At 42.6% G+C, this 18,875-nt stretch overlaps 1 protein-coding gene and 1 long non-coding RNA gene across 3 annotated transcripts in view; one reads left to right on the top strand and one right to left on the bottom strand.

The window, feature by feature from the left end:
• BMERB1 (bMERB domain containing 1) overlaps nt 1–13,113 on the bottom strand; it is a 140,216-nt gene extending 127,103 nt beyond the window's left edge. Inside the window, exon 1 of the mRNA XM_043914389.1 lies at nt 12,850–13,113. Within this exon, the coding sequence (XP_043770324.1) occupies nt 12,850–12,955 (106 nt within the window). The 5' untranslated portion in view covers nt 12,956–13,113. The remainder of the gene's footprint in view (nt 1–12,849) is intronic.
• LOC122701448 lies at nt 1,318–16,584 on the top strand. 2 transcript variants are annotated; one of them, XR_006343086.1, is made up of 4 exons: nt 1,318–1,362; nt 2,493–2,758; nt 14,026–14,068; nt 15,592–16,584. It is a non-coding gene; the product is annotated as an uncharacterized LOC122701448 (long non-coding RNA). The 2 variants fall into 2 exon arrangements; XR_006343085.1 differs by lacking the exons at nt 1,318–1,362; nt 2,493–2,758 and adding an exon at nt 13,178–13,308.
• Nucleotides 16,585–18,875: the final 2,291 nt, after the last annotated feature.

Genomic DNA, 18,875 nt, shown 5'->3' with positions numbered 1-18,875 from the left:
TTTGGTGAGGACATTTAAGTCCTAATCTCTCAGCAAATTTCAATTACATAATCCAGTATAATCAACTCCAATCATCATATTTCATATTGGATCCTCAGACCTCATTCATTTCATACTTGAAAGCTAGCACCCTTTTACCAACCTCTTCCATTTCCCTCCTCCCCCAGCCCATGACAACCACTTTTCTATTTTCTGTTTCCATGAGTTTGATTGTTTTTTAAAGATTCCACATATAAGTGATATCATGCAGTATTTGTCTTTCTCTCTCTACCTTGTCAATTAGCAAAATGCCCTCAAGTTCCATTTCTGCTGTCACAAATGGAAGGATACCCTTCTTTCTCACGGCTGAATAATTTTTATTGTTATTGTTCAGTCGCTGAGTCATGTCCGACTCTTTGCAGCCCCATGGACTGCAGCACGCTGGGCTTCCCTGTCCTTCACTATCTCCCGGAGTTTGCTCAAATTCATGTCCATTGAGTCAATGATGCCATCCAACCATCTCATCCTCTGTTGCCCCTTCTCCTGCCTTCAATCTTCCCCAGCATCAGGGCTTTTTCCAATGAGCCAGCTCTTCGCATCAGGTAGCCAAAGTATTGGAGCTTCAACTTCAGCATCAGTCCTTCCAATGAATATTCACGGTTGATTTCCTTTAGGATTGACTGGTTTGATACTCCTTGCTTTTCAAGGGACCCTCAAGAGTTTTCTGCAGCACCACAATTTGAAAGTATCAATTCTTTGGCACTCACCCTTCTTTATGGTTCAACTCTCACACCTATATATGACTACTGGAAAAACCACAGCTTTGACTGGACGGAACTTTGTCAGCAAAGTGATGTTTCTGCTTTTTAATATGCTGTGTAGATTTGTCAGGAGCAAACATCTTTCCTTCCCAGGAGCAAGTGGCTTTTAATTTCATGACTGCAGTCACCATCTGCAGTGATTTTGGAGTCCAAGAAAATAAAATCTCTCACTGCTTCCACCTTATCCCCTTCTACATGCCATGAAGTGATGGGACTAGATGTCATGATCTTCAGTTTTCTTAATGTTGAGTTTCAAGCCAGCTTTTTCACTCTCATCTTTCAGCCTCATCAAGAGGCTCTTTAGTTCCTCTTCACTTTCTGTCATTAGAGTGGTGTCATCTGCATATCTGAGGTTGTTGATATTTCTTCTGCCAATCTTGATTTCAGCTTGTGGTTTATCCAGCCTGGCATTTCACATGATGTACTCTGCATATAAGTTAAATAATCAGGGTGACAATGTACAGCCTTGATGTACTCCCTCCCTATTTTGAAGCAGTCCACTGTTCCATGTCCAATTCTAACTGCTGCTTCTTGACCTGCATACAGGTTTCTCAGGAGACAGGTAAGGTGGTTTGGTATTCCCATCTCTTTAAGAATTTTCCATTGCACACAACACATCTTTATCATTCATCCATTGATAGATACTTAGGTTGTTTCCATGTCTTGGCTACTGTGAATAATGCTGTTACAAATATGCAGGTGCAGAGGACTCTTTGATATACTACTTTCATTTACTTCAGGAATATCCAGAAGGGAGATGGCTGGATCATTGGTAGTTCTATTTTACCAGAAGACCTTAAGTTATCTGAAGGCATAAACAATATATGTCTTACTCAAAGTGCTACTATACTTTCAAGGACTTAGCACAATTATCTGGCATATGAGGCTACCATTAAATACATATTCAAAGAATGAAGAAATGAATAGATGAATGGAAAAATACATGAATGGATGACTTACCTGTTTGGGAATTTAAAAAATATTTATTTACTTACTTGTTGCATTGGGTCTTAGTTGTGGCTCATGGGCTTAATTGCCCTGTGATATGTAGGATCTTAGTTCCCTGACCAGGGATCAAACCCGCATCCCTTGCACCGGAAGGTGGATTCTTAAACACTGGACCATCAGGGAAGTCCCCTGTTTGGAAATTTTAAATGAACCAAGTGATTGGCGTCATGCGTTTAGTTATTTTCCACTTTGGATTTTATGAAATCCAGACATACTCGTCACCATCTTGTGATGCAGCTGTTGTTTGTCTGTCATCCAAACAAATATGCCTCCGGACACCCTGGTCCAGTGCAAACAACCTGGACTGTCGTGTTCTCGCTCAGCCTGTACAGGCTGCATTCTTTCCCTGGGGTGAGTCCTTAACCTATTTCCCACTTTCAAAGGGCCACAACACCTCCTGCTCTTTGTCCTTTTTGTAAAGAGTAAGTTAGAAAACACAGGGGAAGTATAAATTGGAAAGTGCTGTAAAGGTAAGAGGCCATGACTATAACTTTTCCCCAAACCCATAATCCAAGCACCTTTTTAAACCCTATTGAGAGTGAGAGTAAGCAGCACTGATGCTTATGTAAATTCCTAAGACCTCAGGCTAACAACAGTTATTTCCCACCTGTCACTCTGTCGATGCTTAGAAGAGCCTCTTTCTTTCCTCTCTGGAATCAATCACCAATGTTCTTTCCCTTCCAGATGTTGGGTTAGCCCCTTCCTCCCAACCCACTGCCCAGTCTTGTGACGTCATGACCGTGCGCGCATGCGTGCTCAGTGGCTTAGACGTGGCCAGTTCTTTGCAATCCCATGGACTGTAGCTCGCCCGGTTCCTCTGTCCATGGGGTTTCCCAGGCAAGAATACTGGAACGGGTTGCTGTTTTATCAGATGATTCCAAAACACACCAGTTTGGTCTTCCACCGCCCCAGAGTTCCTGCCCTTTCATCCAGTCTACAACAACTGCCAGGTAAGTCTTCCTAAGATGCCACTTTCTTTACCTCTGCCCCTTGTCCTGCAGTGGCTCCAAACAGCCTGGCAGTCTTAATCTGCTCAAATCTGCTGCTACTGCTGATAAGTCGCCTCAGTCGTGTCCGACTCTGTGCGACCCCATGGACGGCAGCACGCCAGGTTTCCTGTCCTTCACTATCTCCTAGAGTCTGCTCAGACTCACGTCCATTGAGTTGATGATGCCATCCAACCATCTCATCCTTTGTCATCCCCTTGTCCTCCTGCCTTCAATCTTTACCAGCATCAGGGTCTTTTCCAATGAGTTGGCTCTTCAAATCAAATGGCCAAAGTATTAGAGCTTCAGTTTCAGCATCAGTTCTTCTAGTGAATGTCAGAGCTGATTTCCTTACTCAGGCCTCTGAAATTTACGGCACACTAGATCTATAATCATCATTGTGGTAGGTGGAATCTTTCATTGCAGCATGTGGGATCTAGTTCCTTGACCAGGGATGGAACTGGGCTCCCTGCACTAGGAGTTCAGAGTCTTAGCCACTGGACCACCGGAAAAGTCCTCCACCTGTCTTGTCTCTCTCAAGCATGACTGATCCACCTGCAGTTCCTGGGTCAAATGTGCTGTTTCATGTCTGTCTACACATGTGCTGTTCCCTCTGCCTGGAATGCTGTTCCCTCCAGCCGGTGATTAAATACTCTTCACCTTTTCAGCCTGCTTCAAATGTCCTTTTCTCTTCCAGACCCCAGAACCATCCCTTGGTTTGACCACTTGGACCTATCATATATTTGTTACTATACTGTATAACCTATACCTGTGTTTAAAGAGTTCTTTATTCTCCATTTTTTTAAATTGTTTTTTTACCATGCCACACAGCTTGGGGGATCTTAGTTTCCTGACCAGGGATCGAACCCAGGCACCTGACAGCAAGAACGCTGAGTTCTAACCACTGGACCACCAGGGAATTCCCATCTCAATCATTTCTAAGTGTTCAGTGGTATTAAGTACATTCCCATTTTATGGATGAAGAGACTGAGGTCCAGGGAAGTTAGGCAACTTGCCCAAGATTACAGTGGTGGAATACAGCCCACCTGAGAACTCCTTAATGGTGAGGTCTGGGTCGTCTTCATTTGCTGACACATAGAAGGGGCTCAAGCCCATTGGGTGAGTGAACAGTGAAGGAATGAATGGACTGTATGGTAAGCATCTTTGGGGGGGCTTGGTGAGTGCCATTCTGAAGGACTACGCTAAAAGAGCCTCCACCTGTGCTGATCTCCAGCTCTCAGGCCCATCCAGGGAGCAAGTGATTCATTCGAGTGAACCAGAATGATCCTGAGGTTTCTTTACAGGAAAAAAAAAAGCTGGCATCAATACATGGACTCTGGCCTTTGGGATCTCTGCCTCCCTGTCTGGGGCTGGCAGTTCACCCGGAATGCCCTTCTCTCTCTTCACCCCCTGAAACCCTGCTCAGCCTTCAGGTCCAGGGCAGACACTCCTCCTTGCTGTCATACTGGGGCCCCAGGAAGAGCCAAGCTCTTCTGTTCACTTTCTACTTGTACCTTCATTTAGCATCTGTTTCATCCTGTTTATACACATAAATAACATGTGTATTATTACATAGCTGAAGCGCCAATACTTTGGCCACCTGATTCGAAGAACTGACTTCTGGAAAAGACCCTGATGCTGGGAAAGATTGAAGGCAGGAGGAGAAGGGGACGACAGAGGATGAGATGGTTGGATGGCATCACCGATTCGATGGACATGAGTTTGAGCGAGCTCCAGGAGTTGGTGATGGGCAGGGAGGTCTGGCGTGCTGTAGTCCAAGGGGTCACAAAGAGTCGGACACAACTGAGTGACTGAACTGATACACATAAATCATGGTGTTCTTCACATCTGTGACACCCCCAAATCTGTAAGCTTCTTATGACTGGGAGCTGTATTTCATCTCTGATCTCTGATCTTTCATCTCTGATCTCTGCAATTTTGAGCATGGTGCCACGAATAACAGACACCAGCTAGGAACATTCAGAGTCAGACAGAGTGACAATCAGGCTCCAGCTCTGCCACTCACTGGCTTTGTGACCTTTAGTTTTCTTAACTTCCTTAAGCCTCAGTTTCCCCACCTACAAAAGGGGAATTACAATTGACTGACCCAATAGAATCTAATAAGCTCGAGTTCATAGCTAAGGCTCATTAACTACTATTATTATTAATAGGTATTTAATAATTAATCGAGACCAAGAATAGGGATAATGGATTTTTCCTCCAATGGACACATAGGAAGGAAATGTAAAAATGAAACTTAACAGAATAAACAGAGCAATGTAAATAAGTGACTTTGTTCAGAGTACATATTAGCTAATATCATATTCATAATCTTCATATCCTGCTATTCATGTGTCCTGCAATAAGTTACACAATCAGTTGCCTCTCCAGGCAGAAAGCAGAGGCTGGCACACCTCTGAGAACTTAAGCCAGGGCATGCGTGCCAAGTCGCTTCAGTTGTGTCTGACTCTTTGCAACCCCATGGACTCCTCTGTCCATGGAATTTTCCAGGCAAGAATACTGGAGTGGGTTGCCATCTTCTCCTCCCGGGGATCATTCCGACCCAGGGATTGAGCCCTTATCTCTTATGTCTCCTGCATTGGTGGGTGGGTTCTTGACCACTAGCGCCATGGGGGAAGAAGCTGGGGCTCAGTCTCCCAAAAGGCAGTCCAGGCTGCCTGTACCGTGGTCACACCTTCCACACTAAGGAAATTCCCATCACTTATCCAAAATGGGGTTGATAAAGAAGGAACCTGGGACTACGGCAAAGGATAATGACATCGATCACCACTTGCCCTCTATGGTCTTATACTCCAGCCAGTAGCTGATGTGACCTTTTACAAACAAAAACCAGGGACTTCCCTGCTGGTCCAGTGGTTAAGACTTTGCCTTCCAGGGCACAGGTGCAGGTTTGATTGATCCCTGGTGGCGGGGCTAAAATCCCCCAGGCTTTGCAGCCAAAAAACTAAAACATAAAACAGAAGCAATAGTGTAACAACTTCAATAAAGACTTTAAAAAAAATGGTCCAGGTCAAAAAAAAAAATCTTAAGAAAAAAATGAGCCAGTTCATGTTAACCTCAAGCTTAACAATCAGCAGCAGCTTCTCCTGCAATGTGCATAAAACCTGTATTTTTTTTTTTTTAACCACAACCTACAAGCTTCTACCCAACCTGGCTCCTCTCTGATTTATCTCCACTCTCTTCCCTGACTCTCTGGGTTCCAGCCACCCTGGCCTTCTGACTCTTCCGCTAATATAGCAAGGGCCTTTACATTTGCTTCCTGGATCCCTGACATTTACATGACAAAATGTCACCTCCTTAGAAAAGCATTTCCTGACCACTGGATGGGAAATATCCCTCCTCTACTAATCCTCTTTTTTAAAATACTTATTTATTTGGCTGCAGGGGGGATCTTCATTGTGGTGTGCAGGCTCTCTACTTGCGCTTGCAGGCTCAGTAGTTTTGCGTGGGGGCTTAGTTGCCCCATGGCATGTGGGATCCTAGTTCCCTGAATGGGAATCGAACTCACATCCCCTGCATTGCAAGGCAGATCCTTAACCACTGGACCACCAGGGACGTCCCTCCCCTATTAACTCTCAGGTAACACATCATGATCTGGACATCGTTTATTTATGTATTATCTGACATCTTCACTCCCAGCCCATTTCCAGGTCCCCCTAGAACAGAAGCTCCATGCAGGCAGGAACCTTGCCTGTCCTGCTCCATATCATACTCACAGCCCCCAGAACACTACCTGGGACTTATAAAGCAGCTAATAGTTATTTATTGAATAAATAAATGAGGCTGGGAGAGCAGATTATGGTTAGTTTTCACCTTTTATTTTTATATTTCAGATGAATTTGAATTTTTATAAAGTACATGTGTACTACTTCTGTAACAAGAAAATAGAAATAAGGCTAGAGCAAAATAAAGTTGAAATAATACAATTAGCATATTTAATCAAACAGATGAAACACGGACTCTTCCTCCCCAAGAATATATTACATAGATTGCCAGCAATTCATAGTATTCGGTCTCCTCGCTGTTTATTAAACCTAAAACATTGGCCAGTTTAATGATCTGTTTGCCAGTCAGCACACACCCTTGGATTTTTAAATAACTGTCATCTCTCCTGGGTTTATAGAAAGATTATCATTTGAGCTTTCCACTTCAGTCCAATCTCCTCCTCACAGCACATTTATTTCCACCTCTATGCCTCTGCCAATTCTGTTATCTCTCCTGCCATCTCCTACCCGCTGTGCCACCCTCCCCCCCAACTCCCCTGTTCAAAATCTTGATCATCCTTTAAGGCACACTCAAATCTTTCAAGAATTGGCCACAAGCATGCTTTTAAAAAGCACTATGCTTTGTCAAAAGGCACCTTATCTTTGTGTCTCCCTCAATTAATTACAGTTGGTTGAAAGCAATATTTTTATATATCTAACCACACTGACATGTCACTACGCATTTTCCAACTGAGTAAAAAAAGAAAAAAAAAACTACTCACTTCTAGTGGAAAAATGCTGTCAAAGGTGGATAGGGGCAATTTAGACTCTTCTCAAAAGAGAAAATACTAGGTGATTTCCAAGGGCGTGAAAGCCACTTCTGACATCTTCCAGTGAGGAAGACAGTGGTATCTATACAACCCTTACCTAGAATTTACAAAGAAAAGGATGCAAGGAAAAACAGACCAGCAGGCTGGAATCATCTCCACCAGTGCTGTTGGGTGCCAAGCACTGTGTTAACTACGTTACACACAGTATCTCATTTAATCCTCCCAACAGCCTAAAGTGGTCCCTACTACCCTGCTGGATGAAGTCATTCAGAGTATGTGACTATCAGGTGACTCTCTAGCCAGACAGAGTAACCGGAGGCTCCTCACCCATCTCTTGTCCTTAGAGAAAAAAAAAAATCAACAACCTCATATACATAGATGATACTATCCTGATGGCAGAAAGTGAAGAGGAACTAAAGAGTCTCTTGATGAAGGTGAAAGAGAAGAGTGAAAAAGCTGGCTTAAAACTCAACATTCAAAAAATTTTGTTTTTTGAATGGCATCCAGTCCCATCACTTAGTGGCAAATGGGAAAAAATGAAAACAGTGACAGACTTTATTTTCTTGGGCTCCAAAATCACTGCAGACTCTGACTGCAGCAACGAAATTAAAAGAAACGTGCTCCTTGGAAGAAAAGCTATGACAAACATAGACACATAGACAGCATATTGAAAAGCAGAGACATCACTTTGCTGACATAGGTCAAAACTATGGTTTTTCCAGTAGTCAAGCACGGATGTAAGAGTTAGACCATAAAGAAGGCTAAGCACCAAAGAATGGATACTTTCCAACTGTGGTGCTGCAGAAGACTCTTGAGAGTCCCTTGGACAGCAAGATCAAACCAGTCCATCCTAAAGGAAATCAATCCTGAATATTCATTGGAGGGACTGTTGCTGAAGTTGAAGCTCCAATACTTTGGCCACCTGATGCAAAGAGTTGACTTATTGGAAAAGACCCTGATGCTGGGAAAGATTGAGGGCATGAGAAAGGGCAACAGAGGATGAGATGGTTGGATGGCATCATTGACTCAATGGACATGAGTTTAAGCAAACTCCAGGAGATAGTGAAGGACAGGAAAGCCTGGGGTATTGCAGTCCTTGGGGTCAAAAAGAGTTGGACATGACTTAGCAACTGAACAACAGATATATATATATGACTTTGGTGACGGCTCAGTGGTAAAGAATCCACCTGCCAATGCAGGAGACATACATTCGATCCCTGGGTTGGGAAGATTCCCTGGAGAAGGAAATGGCAATCCACTATGGTATCCCTGCCTGGAAAATTCCACAGACACAGGAGCCAGGTGGACTGCAGTCCACAGGGTTGCAAAGAGTCAGACATGACTGAAGCGACTGAGCATGAGCGTATATATGTCAATTCCAATCTCCCAACTCATCCCATCCCTCTCCCCTTCCCCCACTGTGTCCACATGTCTGTATTCCTGCCCTGCATATAGGTTCATCTGTACCCTTTTATTAGATTCCATATATATGTGTTAACATATTTTTCTCTATCTGGTTTTGCTCTGTATGACAGACTCTAGGTCTGTCCACATCACTACAAATGACACAATTTCATTTCTTTTTTATGGCTGAGTGATATTCCAAGGTAGATATGTACTATATCTTATGTTATGCGGCATTATTCACAATAGCCAGGACATGGAAGCAACCTAAATGTCTATTGACAGATGAATGTATAAAGAAGACGCAGTACATATGTACAATGGAATATTACTCAGTCCTCTTCTAGCCAAAAAATGTACACTCTGCCCACTCTTCTCATTTGAGGAGCCAGTTCAAGGATGTGGCTTTGAGACAGTAGGGTGTTGTTGGCACCATCTGGACACACGACTGAACCCCATTAAGGCTTCTATATAAACTCTTGAGAATCTGGAAGGTGGGTACAATGACCTACTATTTTGCAGCACCCAAGACAAGTCTCATGTGTAAGTTCTCTTGTTATTAAACCTGCCCCCTACCAATCTGGAATGGCTGCCTCTTTCTTTGGCCTCCACTTGCCCTCTGTGTAAATGTCCAGTTTCAGATTTCACCCAGGAAGTTCCCAAGGGTTCAAACCAACACATTTCCATTTTATAGATGAGACAGATGACTCACAGCAATTGTTCAGCAATTGTCCCTGAGTGACAAAGGAACAAAGTGTCAGAGCTGGTTTGGATCCATGTCACTTGACTCTTGCTTACTGTACTATACATATCTTCTACCGAAAAACTATAGCTAACAGTAACAATGGGCTTCCTCTAAGGCTCAGTGGTAAAGAACCCACCTGCCAGTGCAGGGGACGTGGGGTTGGATCCCTGGGTCAGGAAGATCTCCTGGAGGAGGGCATGGCAAGCTACTTCAATATTCTTGCCTGGGAAATCACATGGACAGAGGGGCCTACAGTCCACGGGGTCGCAAAGAGTTGGACATGACTTAGCGACTAAACAACAACAACCACCAACAGTAAAGACAACAATCAATACAACCTTAACTGAAAATAACCAGTCTTGCAATTTTTTCCACCCTTTTTCAAGTTTTTTTAAGTAACACCTACACCAATGCAGGAGACGTAAGAGACACAGGTTCGATCCCTGGGTCGGGAAGATCCCCTGGAGGAGGACATGGCAATCCACTCCAGTATTCTTGCCTGGAGAATCCCATGGACAGAGGATGCTAGAGGACTAGAGTCCACAGGGTCGCAGAGTCAGACACGACTGAAGTGACTTAGCATGCACGCACTCCGTGTTTAACATAAAGTGTTTAAATATGTGTAAAAGTTAAACAGAGCATATCTTCTTTTTAATGGGCCTCTCTTTTTTTCTCCAGCATTTCGTGCATAACAACGTTGACTTGGCAATTGTTATGCCACAGAATCAATTTTACTAATTTTCACACTTCGTTAATAAATTAATGGAGGCCCCAAATGTTATGGAATGGGTACATAGATCCCCTAGGAGTTGAGATAGCATCAGAAAAAAAAAATTAAAAAGCCACTTTAATAATAATAAAAAAAAAAGTCAGGCCACAGATGAGAGTCTAGAGATCAAAGCCTGCAAACAATCCCAAATTTAAGATTCAAAAGTGAAAATCTGGATCAGTTCTTTAAGAAGCTTTTGAATTTGAATAAGTGAGAATGGAAAAAAATGATTTGGGGATCAACACCAAAAGCAGATCAGAAACTGTGGTCCTGTATTTGAATGAGAAAAGAGTCAGAATCTTCAGTGATTTGGAAGAGAGAGGATGAGAAAGCCTTTTGGCCAAGCCTTTAACAGTTTGCAATCTAAGACTGAGAAGTACAAAAATTTCAGGAGTGAAAACGCTACCAACTGAGTTTCCATTGTAATTTTCCCATATGCTTGAAACTTTTCCTAATAAAATGGTTAGAAAGTAAAAAACCATAAGAGAATTATCAGGGACCTGGCCAACATTGCAATTTTAGTCCACAGTGTTGCTTTATATAATTCTTTGCAAAGGATAGAAGCAGGTTCTTTCCACAGATGTAGTAATAAAATAATGGAAGCAGCTAATACATTTCGCACTTACCTTAAACTCTATGTACATCATCTTATTGAATGTTCACAATTAAGCTACAAGGTAGGTTCTATTAGCATCTCCATTTCAGAGAAGGGAGGCAGAGAGAGGCTTAAAAGATGTGACTAGTCACAAATTCAGTTATACAGCCAGCAAAGGGGCAGACCCAGGATTCAAACCCAGGCCTTCTTTTCTGCACAGATTCAGTTTTCTTTCAAGGCCCCCATAACCAACAGGCTGCTACATACTCATAAAAGCACCAAATGTGGGACTTCCCTGGTGGTCCAGTGGTTAAGACTCTGAGCTCCCAATGCATAGGGCATAGGTTTGATCCCCGGTCTGGGAACTAAGAGTCTGCATGCCACTGAACCAGGCTGGGGTTGGGGTGCAGGTGGAGGGCAAAAAAAAAAAAAAATCACCAAATGTGTTCTGAGACTCTCTCAACAGATTTACAAAACCTCCAGGAAACCTGATGGCAAAATACCTTCATGTAAAAAGCAGAGAGGGGCTCAGGGGCCCAACAAACCTGAGTTCAAATCCTGACTCTGCCTCTTAATCCCATTACCAAAGCAAGCCCCAGTTTTTCCCTCTGTGCAAGGGGAGTCATAAGTCATAATATTCCTCTTAAGGAGGCTGTTCTAGGGATTGCATGAGAGGATGGATTTAAAGTTCTTAGCACAGGCAAGACCTAATACATGGCAATCCATCAACAAAAGGCAGCCATTGTGGGTATTATGTGGAGCTTGCAAGGAGACCAGAGACCCTCAGCTCTGCTATTATGCTAAAGTACTAAAGCCACAGGGTTCTGAAAGGATGAAACAGGAGGAAGAACCCAGATTTTTAAAAGGAGACAGAAAAGGAGAGAGGCTGGATACTCTCTGGGTTTCAGGTGGAGAACTATGACATTGGTTGTGATTTCTATTTGAACCCATGAAAACCAGAGTACAGTTGAGCCATTCTAAAAAGATCTAAATCTGTAATTACAGCTATGGAGAAAGCACACACACACACACAATCTTCTATCAGGTGAAGACAGGAAAAGAGCATATTCACAATATTTTGATTCAACACCGCTCAGCGCCACCGCAGGAAGCCGAGGGTCCTTGAGAAGGGCGAGAGGGCCTTTCCCAGCCCGAAGGATGAAGTACAAGGGCAGGGAGACCATGAAGCGCCCCGGATTTGCAGGGAGGGCTAGTGACCCTAGGGCCCCTGCAGCTGCCTCTATACTTTACGAGCAAGAGTTTCAACTACAGCATCCTATTCATTAAACACAAAAATCCTTAGTTTATTTGTTAATGCTGTTGACCCCAAAATACCGTAGAGAAAAGCAGCAAATATTTACAATCGGTCCGTTTCAGAACTGCCTTCTAAGATTGTATCCAAAGCAGAAAGACTCAGAGTCCAGAGAGAAAGGGGAAGGGCGTGCACAGGGTTAACCCTCCCCCTAACCCTTTCCCTCCCACTCGCGACCCCGGAGAAAGCGGGGGAAAGAAACGCTGGGAATTTCAGGTGTGCCCTGAACCTCGCGCCGACGGAGAAGCAAAAGCAGAAACCCAGCGGACACTCCCCCCTCTCCGGGTCCGTGGGCGCTTTCCAGGATGGTCCAAGGTTCCAGCCCGCCCTAGCGCATCCCAGGCGGAGAAAAGACCTTCCTCGCTCGGCTTGTGGGAAAGACCCTACTTTACAAACCCAGCTGCGAGCTTGGATCCGGTGACTCCCGCGTCCACCCCACGCTCCCGGCTCAGCTGCCTGGAGATTTCCGAGCCTCCCGGAGAAACCCAGTCCGGAGGGTCCCCCTTTTGTTCGCGGGAGAGCGCGTCGCAGCGCTGCGCATTCCCCTCCAGCGACTAAAGCCCCGCTGCGGGGGCGCTCCCCTCGGTCCGCTCCCTACCAACCCGGCGCTCCCGCGACCACCCGCTCCGGCGCACCGATCCCCAACTGTCCCACCCACCCCGCCCGAGTACTCACTTCTCCCCAGTCCCTCCGCTTTCCACGCCGTCTCCTCCACCGCCCCATAGCGCCTCAGCGGCTTCTCCGCTTCCAGATGGATGGACAAAGATTGCTTCAACTCCATCGCTGATCCCCGCGGGCAGGTCGACCGGCTTCCCTCTACTCCATCCCTGCCGCGGGCTGCAGGGAGGGAGGCGGCTCCAGCCAGCAGCGTTTTAAGGGGCCGGGCGCTCGTGACGCGGTTCCATCTCTTCCGCCGCCAGAGCCGGGGAGCGCCGACTGGTACCCGGGGAGGGTGGGGAGGCGGGGAAAGGATGAGGGCGCATGCGCAGTGGAGGCTTTGGCGGAGAGCCTGGGGGCTGGGTAGACAGAAAAGGGGGCAGATGATAACTCGAAGAAGAACAACAAAAACAACAACTAAAATAGAACCAACCTAAAGGAAGTAAAAAACAAAGCAGCAGCCCCCTACTGGAGCAGGTGGCGATGCTTTGCATGGGGCTGGCGCTGCGAGTGGCTTGTGATATGTCAGCGTGCTGCTAGGCTTTGAGTGGGATTTGTGAGAGCATTTCTATCTGTGGGCGATGGATCCATCTTTGTGGCGAGTGCGCGGAAGCGTGAGTGTGGACCTGGATCTGTGTGTTCTGTGCCTGTGAGAATCTCTGTAGTTGGCATTTATGTGTATTTTGAATTTGAATGTAAAATGGGACAGTCTTCTCTCCCAGTGCCTGTGTCCCCCCTGAAGGTGTTTGCATGGACTTGAGAGGCATAAAAATATTTTGGACATCAGTATAACAAAGCTATTTAGAACATGAGTCTTTACTTCCCAGAAACCCAGGGGTTGATATTGGCATGGCAGCATTAAAAGTACAAAGTAAAATCCATAGCTAGATGGATTTTTTAAATAGTAATATTTATTGAATGATGGCTAGGTGCTAAACACTCCCCAAGAACTCTGTGAAACAGATACTGTTTTGTTAGCTTTGTTTTATAGAGGATGAAACTGAGATGCAGAAAGATTAATTTATTTGCCCAAATTCCCACACTTACCAAGTGGTCTGGTGAGCACTTGAATCTAGACTTAGCCCCTTTATTGTCCTGACCTTCTTAACTGCACAGGTATGTAGCTTTGTATGGGGAAGGGAGAGGACCTATAGGACACGGGTTGATTATCTGTTGTTTGTTCTTATTTTTAAGATGTAATCGGGGGTGATTTTCGGGATCCACATGGCTCATGGAGGTATGAAACAGGCCCAGCCTTTTAAGAAAATGATTTATCAACTGGTAACGAGTCATTAAAAGTTTATAATCAATGAAAAAACTTCTAAATAGCTCATGAGAGAAAAAGGAAATAACAATGAAAATCACAAAATATTTAGACCTGGATAAGCATGGGAGTATCATATATCAAAACTTGTAAGTTTTGATGTAAGTAAATGTATAGCCTTAAGTGCATGCCTTTAAAAATGTAAGGCTGAAAATAAATGGGTTAGGATGAATAGGTAAGCAAAACATGGCCTTTCCATACAGTGGAATACTATTCAGCCTTTAAAAAGGAAAGGAATTCTGTAATATGCTACAACATGGATGGAACTTGAGGATATAAAGCTAAGTGAAATAAGCCAGTCAAAGAAAGAAAAGTACTGTATGATTCCATTTATGTGAGGTGCCTAGGGCAGTCTCAATCACTGGAACAGAAAGTAAGATAGAAGTTGCCTGAGGCTGGGAGGAGGGAAGAATGGGGAGTTTTATTTATTGGGTATAGATTTGCAGTGTTACAGATGAAAAGAGTTATAAATTAAATTAAATTAAATTAAAAAGAATGGGGGTAATGCACAACAATGTGAAAACAGTTAATACCAGAGTTTATACATTTAAAACTGGTTGAACTGGTTTTAAAAAATGGTTAAATGTTAGATGTCCATTGACAGATGAATGGATAAAGAAGTTGTGGTACATATACACAATGGAATATTACTCAGCCATAAAAAGGAACGCATTTGAGTCAGTTCTAATGAGGTGGATGAACCTAAAACCTAATACAGAGTGAAGTGAGTCAGAAAGAGAAAGATAAATATCATATTCTAAAGCATATGTATGGAATCCAGAAAAATGGTACTGAAGAATTTATTTACAGGGCAGCAATGGAGAAACAGACATAGGGAATAGATGTGGACATGGGGAGAAGGGAGGAGAGGGTGAGATGTATGGAAAGAGTAACATGGAAACTTGCATTACCATTTGTAAAATAGATAGCCAACAAGAATTTGCTGCATGGCTCAGGAAACTCAAACAAGGACTCTGTATCAGCCTAGAGGGGTGGGGTGGGGAGGGAGATGGGAGGGAGGTTCTAAAGGAAGGGGATATATGTATACCTGTGGCTGATTCATGTTGGGGTTTGACAGAAAACAAAATTCTGTAAAGCAATTATCCTTCAATAAAAAAATAAATAAATTTTTTAAAATGGTTAAATGTTAAACTGAAAAGACTGTAAGAAAAAAGAACAGATAAAACCTAAGTGGAGTAGAAAAAGTAACAGTGATAAAAACATAAATTAAGGAAATATTAAATCGGTGCAAAAGTAATTGTAGTTTTGCATTGTTGAATCTCACTGTTTGATATTAGAAAACACTCGCAAAAAAAAAAAAAAAAGAAAACACTCGCAAATAAATGTGGTTATATTATACATTATTTTAATGTGCATTTCTAGCTTTATTTTTTTTGCTAATAACTTATTACCTGTCTATTTTATATTTATTTTAGACTAGGGAAATGATGTTAGACACAAAGAAAACTGGAGCGATTTTCTTATTCAAGTTCAAAATAGGTCCTACATAAAGCAATGGAGACAAGCCCCAACATCAGTAACACATTTGGCCCAGAAATGGCTAATGTACAGTGCTATGGTGGGTCAAGTTTTGCAAAAGAGACAAGCACCTTGAAGATGAGGAATGCAGTGGCTGGCCATCAGAAGTTGCAATGACCAATTGAGAGGATCATCAAAGCTCATCCTCTTACAACTACAAGAGAAATTGCTGAAGAACTCAATGTGGACCATTCTATGGTCTTTTGGCATTTGGAGCAAATTGAAAAGGTGAAAAAACTTGATGAGTAGGTGCCTCGTGAGTTGACCTCAATACAAAAATAAAAATCATTTTGTTGTCTTTTCTTATTCTACGTAACAACAACAAACCATTTCTTGATCGGATTGGACATGCAGCGAAAAGTGGATTTTATACAATAACCAGCAATGACCAGCTCAGTGGTTGGACCAAGAAGAAACTCCAAAGCACTCCTCAGAGCCAAACGCACCAAAAAAAGGTCATGGTCACTGTTTGGTGGTCTGCTGCCAGTCTGATCCGCTACAGCTTTCTGAATCCCAGTGAAACCTTTACATCTGAGAAGTATGCTCAGCAAATCGATGAGATGCACCCAAAACTGCAACGTCTGCAGCTGGCATGGTTCAACAGAAAGGGCCCAATTCTTTTCCAGGACAATGCTCGACCACACATCGCACTACCAATGTTTCAAAAATAAAATAAATTGGGCTACGAAGTGTTGCCTCATCCATCGTATTCACCTCAGCTCTTGCAAACCAACTGCAACCTTTTCAACCATCTCAACAACTTTTAGCAGGGAAAATGCTTCCACAACCAACCAGAGGCAGAAAATGTTTTCCAAGAGTTCTTCAAATCCCAAAGCACAGATTTTTACACTACAGGAATAGACAAATTTATTTCTCATTGGCAAAAATGTGTTGATTGTAATAGTTCTTGTTTTGATTAATAAAGATGTGTTTGAGCCTAGTTATAATGATTTAAAATTCACCATCCAAAACCACAGTTACTTTTGTACCAACCTAGTAGAAAACCAAGGAGTAGTAGATGTCTAACTGAAAAGCTGATTCCTTTGGGGGAAATAACTATTAAAGAAGGTAAACCTTCTGAGACTCATCAGACAAAGCACTCGTGAGTAATAAGAAGAAAAGAGAGATATAATATGAATACAGGAAAATTTTTAAAACTTAGTGGAAATGGGTGATTCTCAGGTATTCCCCAGCAGTCTAGTGGTTAGGACTTCATGGATTCACTGCTGAGGGCCGGGCTTCAACCCCTGCTCAGGGAACTAAGATCCCACATTCCATGGGGCAACTCAATCCATGTGCCACAACTACTGAAGCCTGGGTGCCACAACTAGAGTCCATGCATGGCAATGAAAGATCCACATGAGACAACTAAGACCCAACACAGTCCAATAAATTCTCTCTCAAAAAGTAAACCATCAAAGTGCAGTTAAGAAGTATAAACACAAACTGCTAACCACTGCAAAATCTGAATTGTTAATGTAGAAATTAATTTTTCTCCTCAGTCCCACAAAGGCAACAGGGTTGAATCATTTATTGGTGAGTTTTACCAAATAACAGATAATCCTTATTTTATAAAAATTGTTTCAGAGCTCATCTTATGAGGACAGTATGACCTTGATATTAAAGCCAGATTAAAATGCCACATGAAAGAGTCCTAAAGTGATCTCACCTAGCTATAAGAATTCTAAATAAAAATACATCATGAACAAATAGGGTTTATTTCCAAAATGGAGTAATGACCTGAAAGAAAAAATTTATTGATATGATGTATCATATTGACAGATCAAAGGAGAAAGCTGTTTGACCATCTGAATGAATGTAGAAGAAGCATCTGAAAAATTAGCAGTCACATGCTTGTTCTTGCACTCAGCAAATGAAGAATAGAAGACCATTTCCTTCACTTTCTAAAAAGTAACTATCATAAATCAATAGCAATCATCACAATTACTGTTGAACCTCTAATAGCATCCTTACTAAGGTCAGGAACAAAAGAAGGATGCTCTTAATCCCCACTTCTGAGAGGTACTAGCTTGGCATAAAATAAGAAAACAAATAGGGTATAAGAATTGAAACAGAAAACAAGGCTGCTTTTTCAGACAGTATAATTATCTATATAAAAATGCAAACAAATCCACAAATAAGCTACTAAAATGAATAACATCAGGTTTGGTGGAAACAAGACAAACATAAAAGCGTAGTAGTTTTCTGTAATTATTAATCAGACTTAAAATATAATCATAATACCAAAAAAATCATTGAGAAGAAAATTACTATTTCATGTCACCAGGGAAAATTAATTAACTTTTTTATCTGGTACTGTTAAGCAAAATAAAAATGAACTGAAAAGAAATGAAGAGATAGGTATGCCATCTTCAAGGTTACAAAGATTAGGTATCAAAGAGATGACAATTCTCTTCAGTGCCATTCAGTTGAAATCTCAGTAGGGAATAGGATTTTAAAATAAACTTCGACTTCTAGATTGGCTACAGTGCCTTAGAAACAATATAATAGAAAACAATTTTTATTTTAATCCTTATCACTTTGTAATTTTGGCCCCGTCCTTTTCTGGCCATCTTTGTTAATAAATATCACAATGTAAAACATAAAACATAAACTTTGACAAGCTGACCCTAAAATTACGTGAAAAAATGAAGGGCGAAGAATAGGCAAGGCAGTGACAAAGAACATAAGACAGGGAGCACTTAACTCCCAGGTAGTTAAACCTTTTTTAAAAAAAATAATTTACTGACTTGGCTATGCCGGGTCTCCGCTGCTGCATTCAGGATTTCTCTAGTTGCAGTGAGCAGGGGCTCCTCTCTAATAGCATTGTGTGGGCTTCTCTTGTTGCGGAGCATGGGCTCGGAAGTTGTGGTCCACAGGCTTAGTTGCCCCATTTCACGTAGGATCTTCCCAGACCAGCGATTGAACCCATGTTCCCTGCATTGGCAGGCAGATTCTTAACCACTGGACCATCAGGAAAGTCCCAGTTAAACTTAAATTATTGTCATAAGGCCTAAGAAGAAAATTGAGAGCCCCCATTTGGACCCGCACGTATCTGGAAAGTTGATATATGACAGGGGAGGCATTACAAATCAGTACAAAAAGGATGAACTATCCAATAAATGGTGCTGAGACGCTTGCCTACGCAAATGGAAAACTAAAATAAATATCACACCTTTAT

The sequence above is a fragment of the Cervus elaphus genome, chromosome 10 (assembly GCF_910594005.1).
Source record: "Cervus elaphus chromosome 10, mCerEla1.1, whole genome shotgun sequence".
NCBI classification, from domain to species: domain Eukaryota; kingdom Metazoa; phylum Chordata; class Mammalia; order Artiodactyla; family Cervidae; genus Cervus; species Cervus elaphus.
The sequence above is the reverse complement of the archived record's forward strand: the minus strand, read 5'-3'. Positions and strand labels throughout refer to the sequence as shown.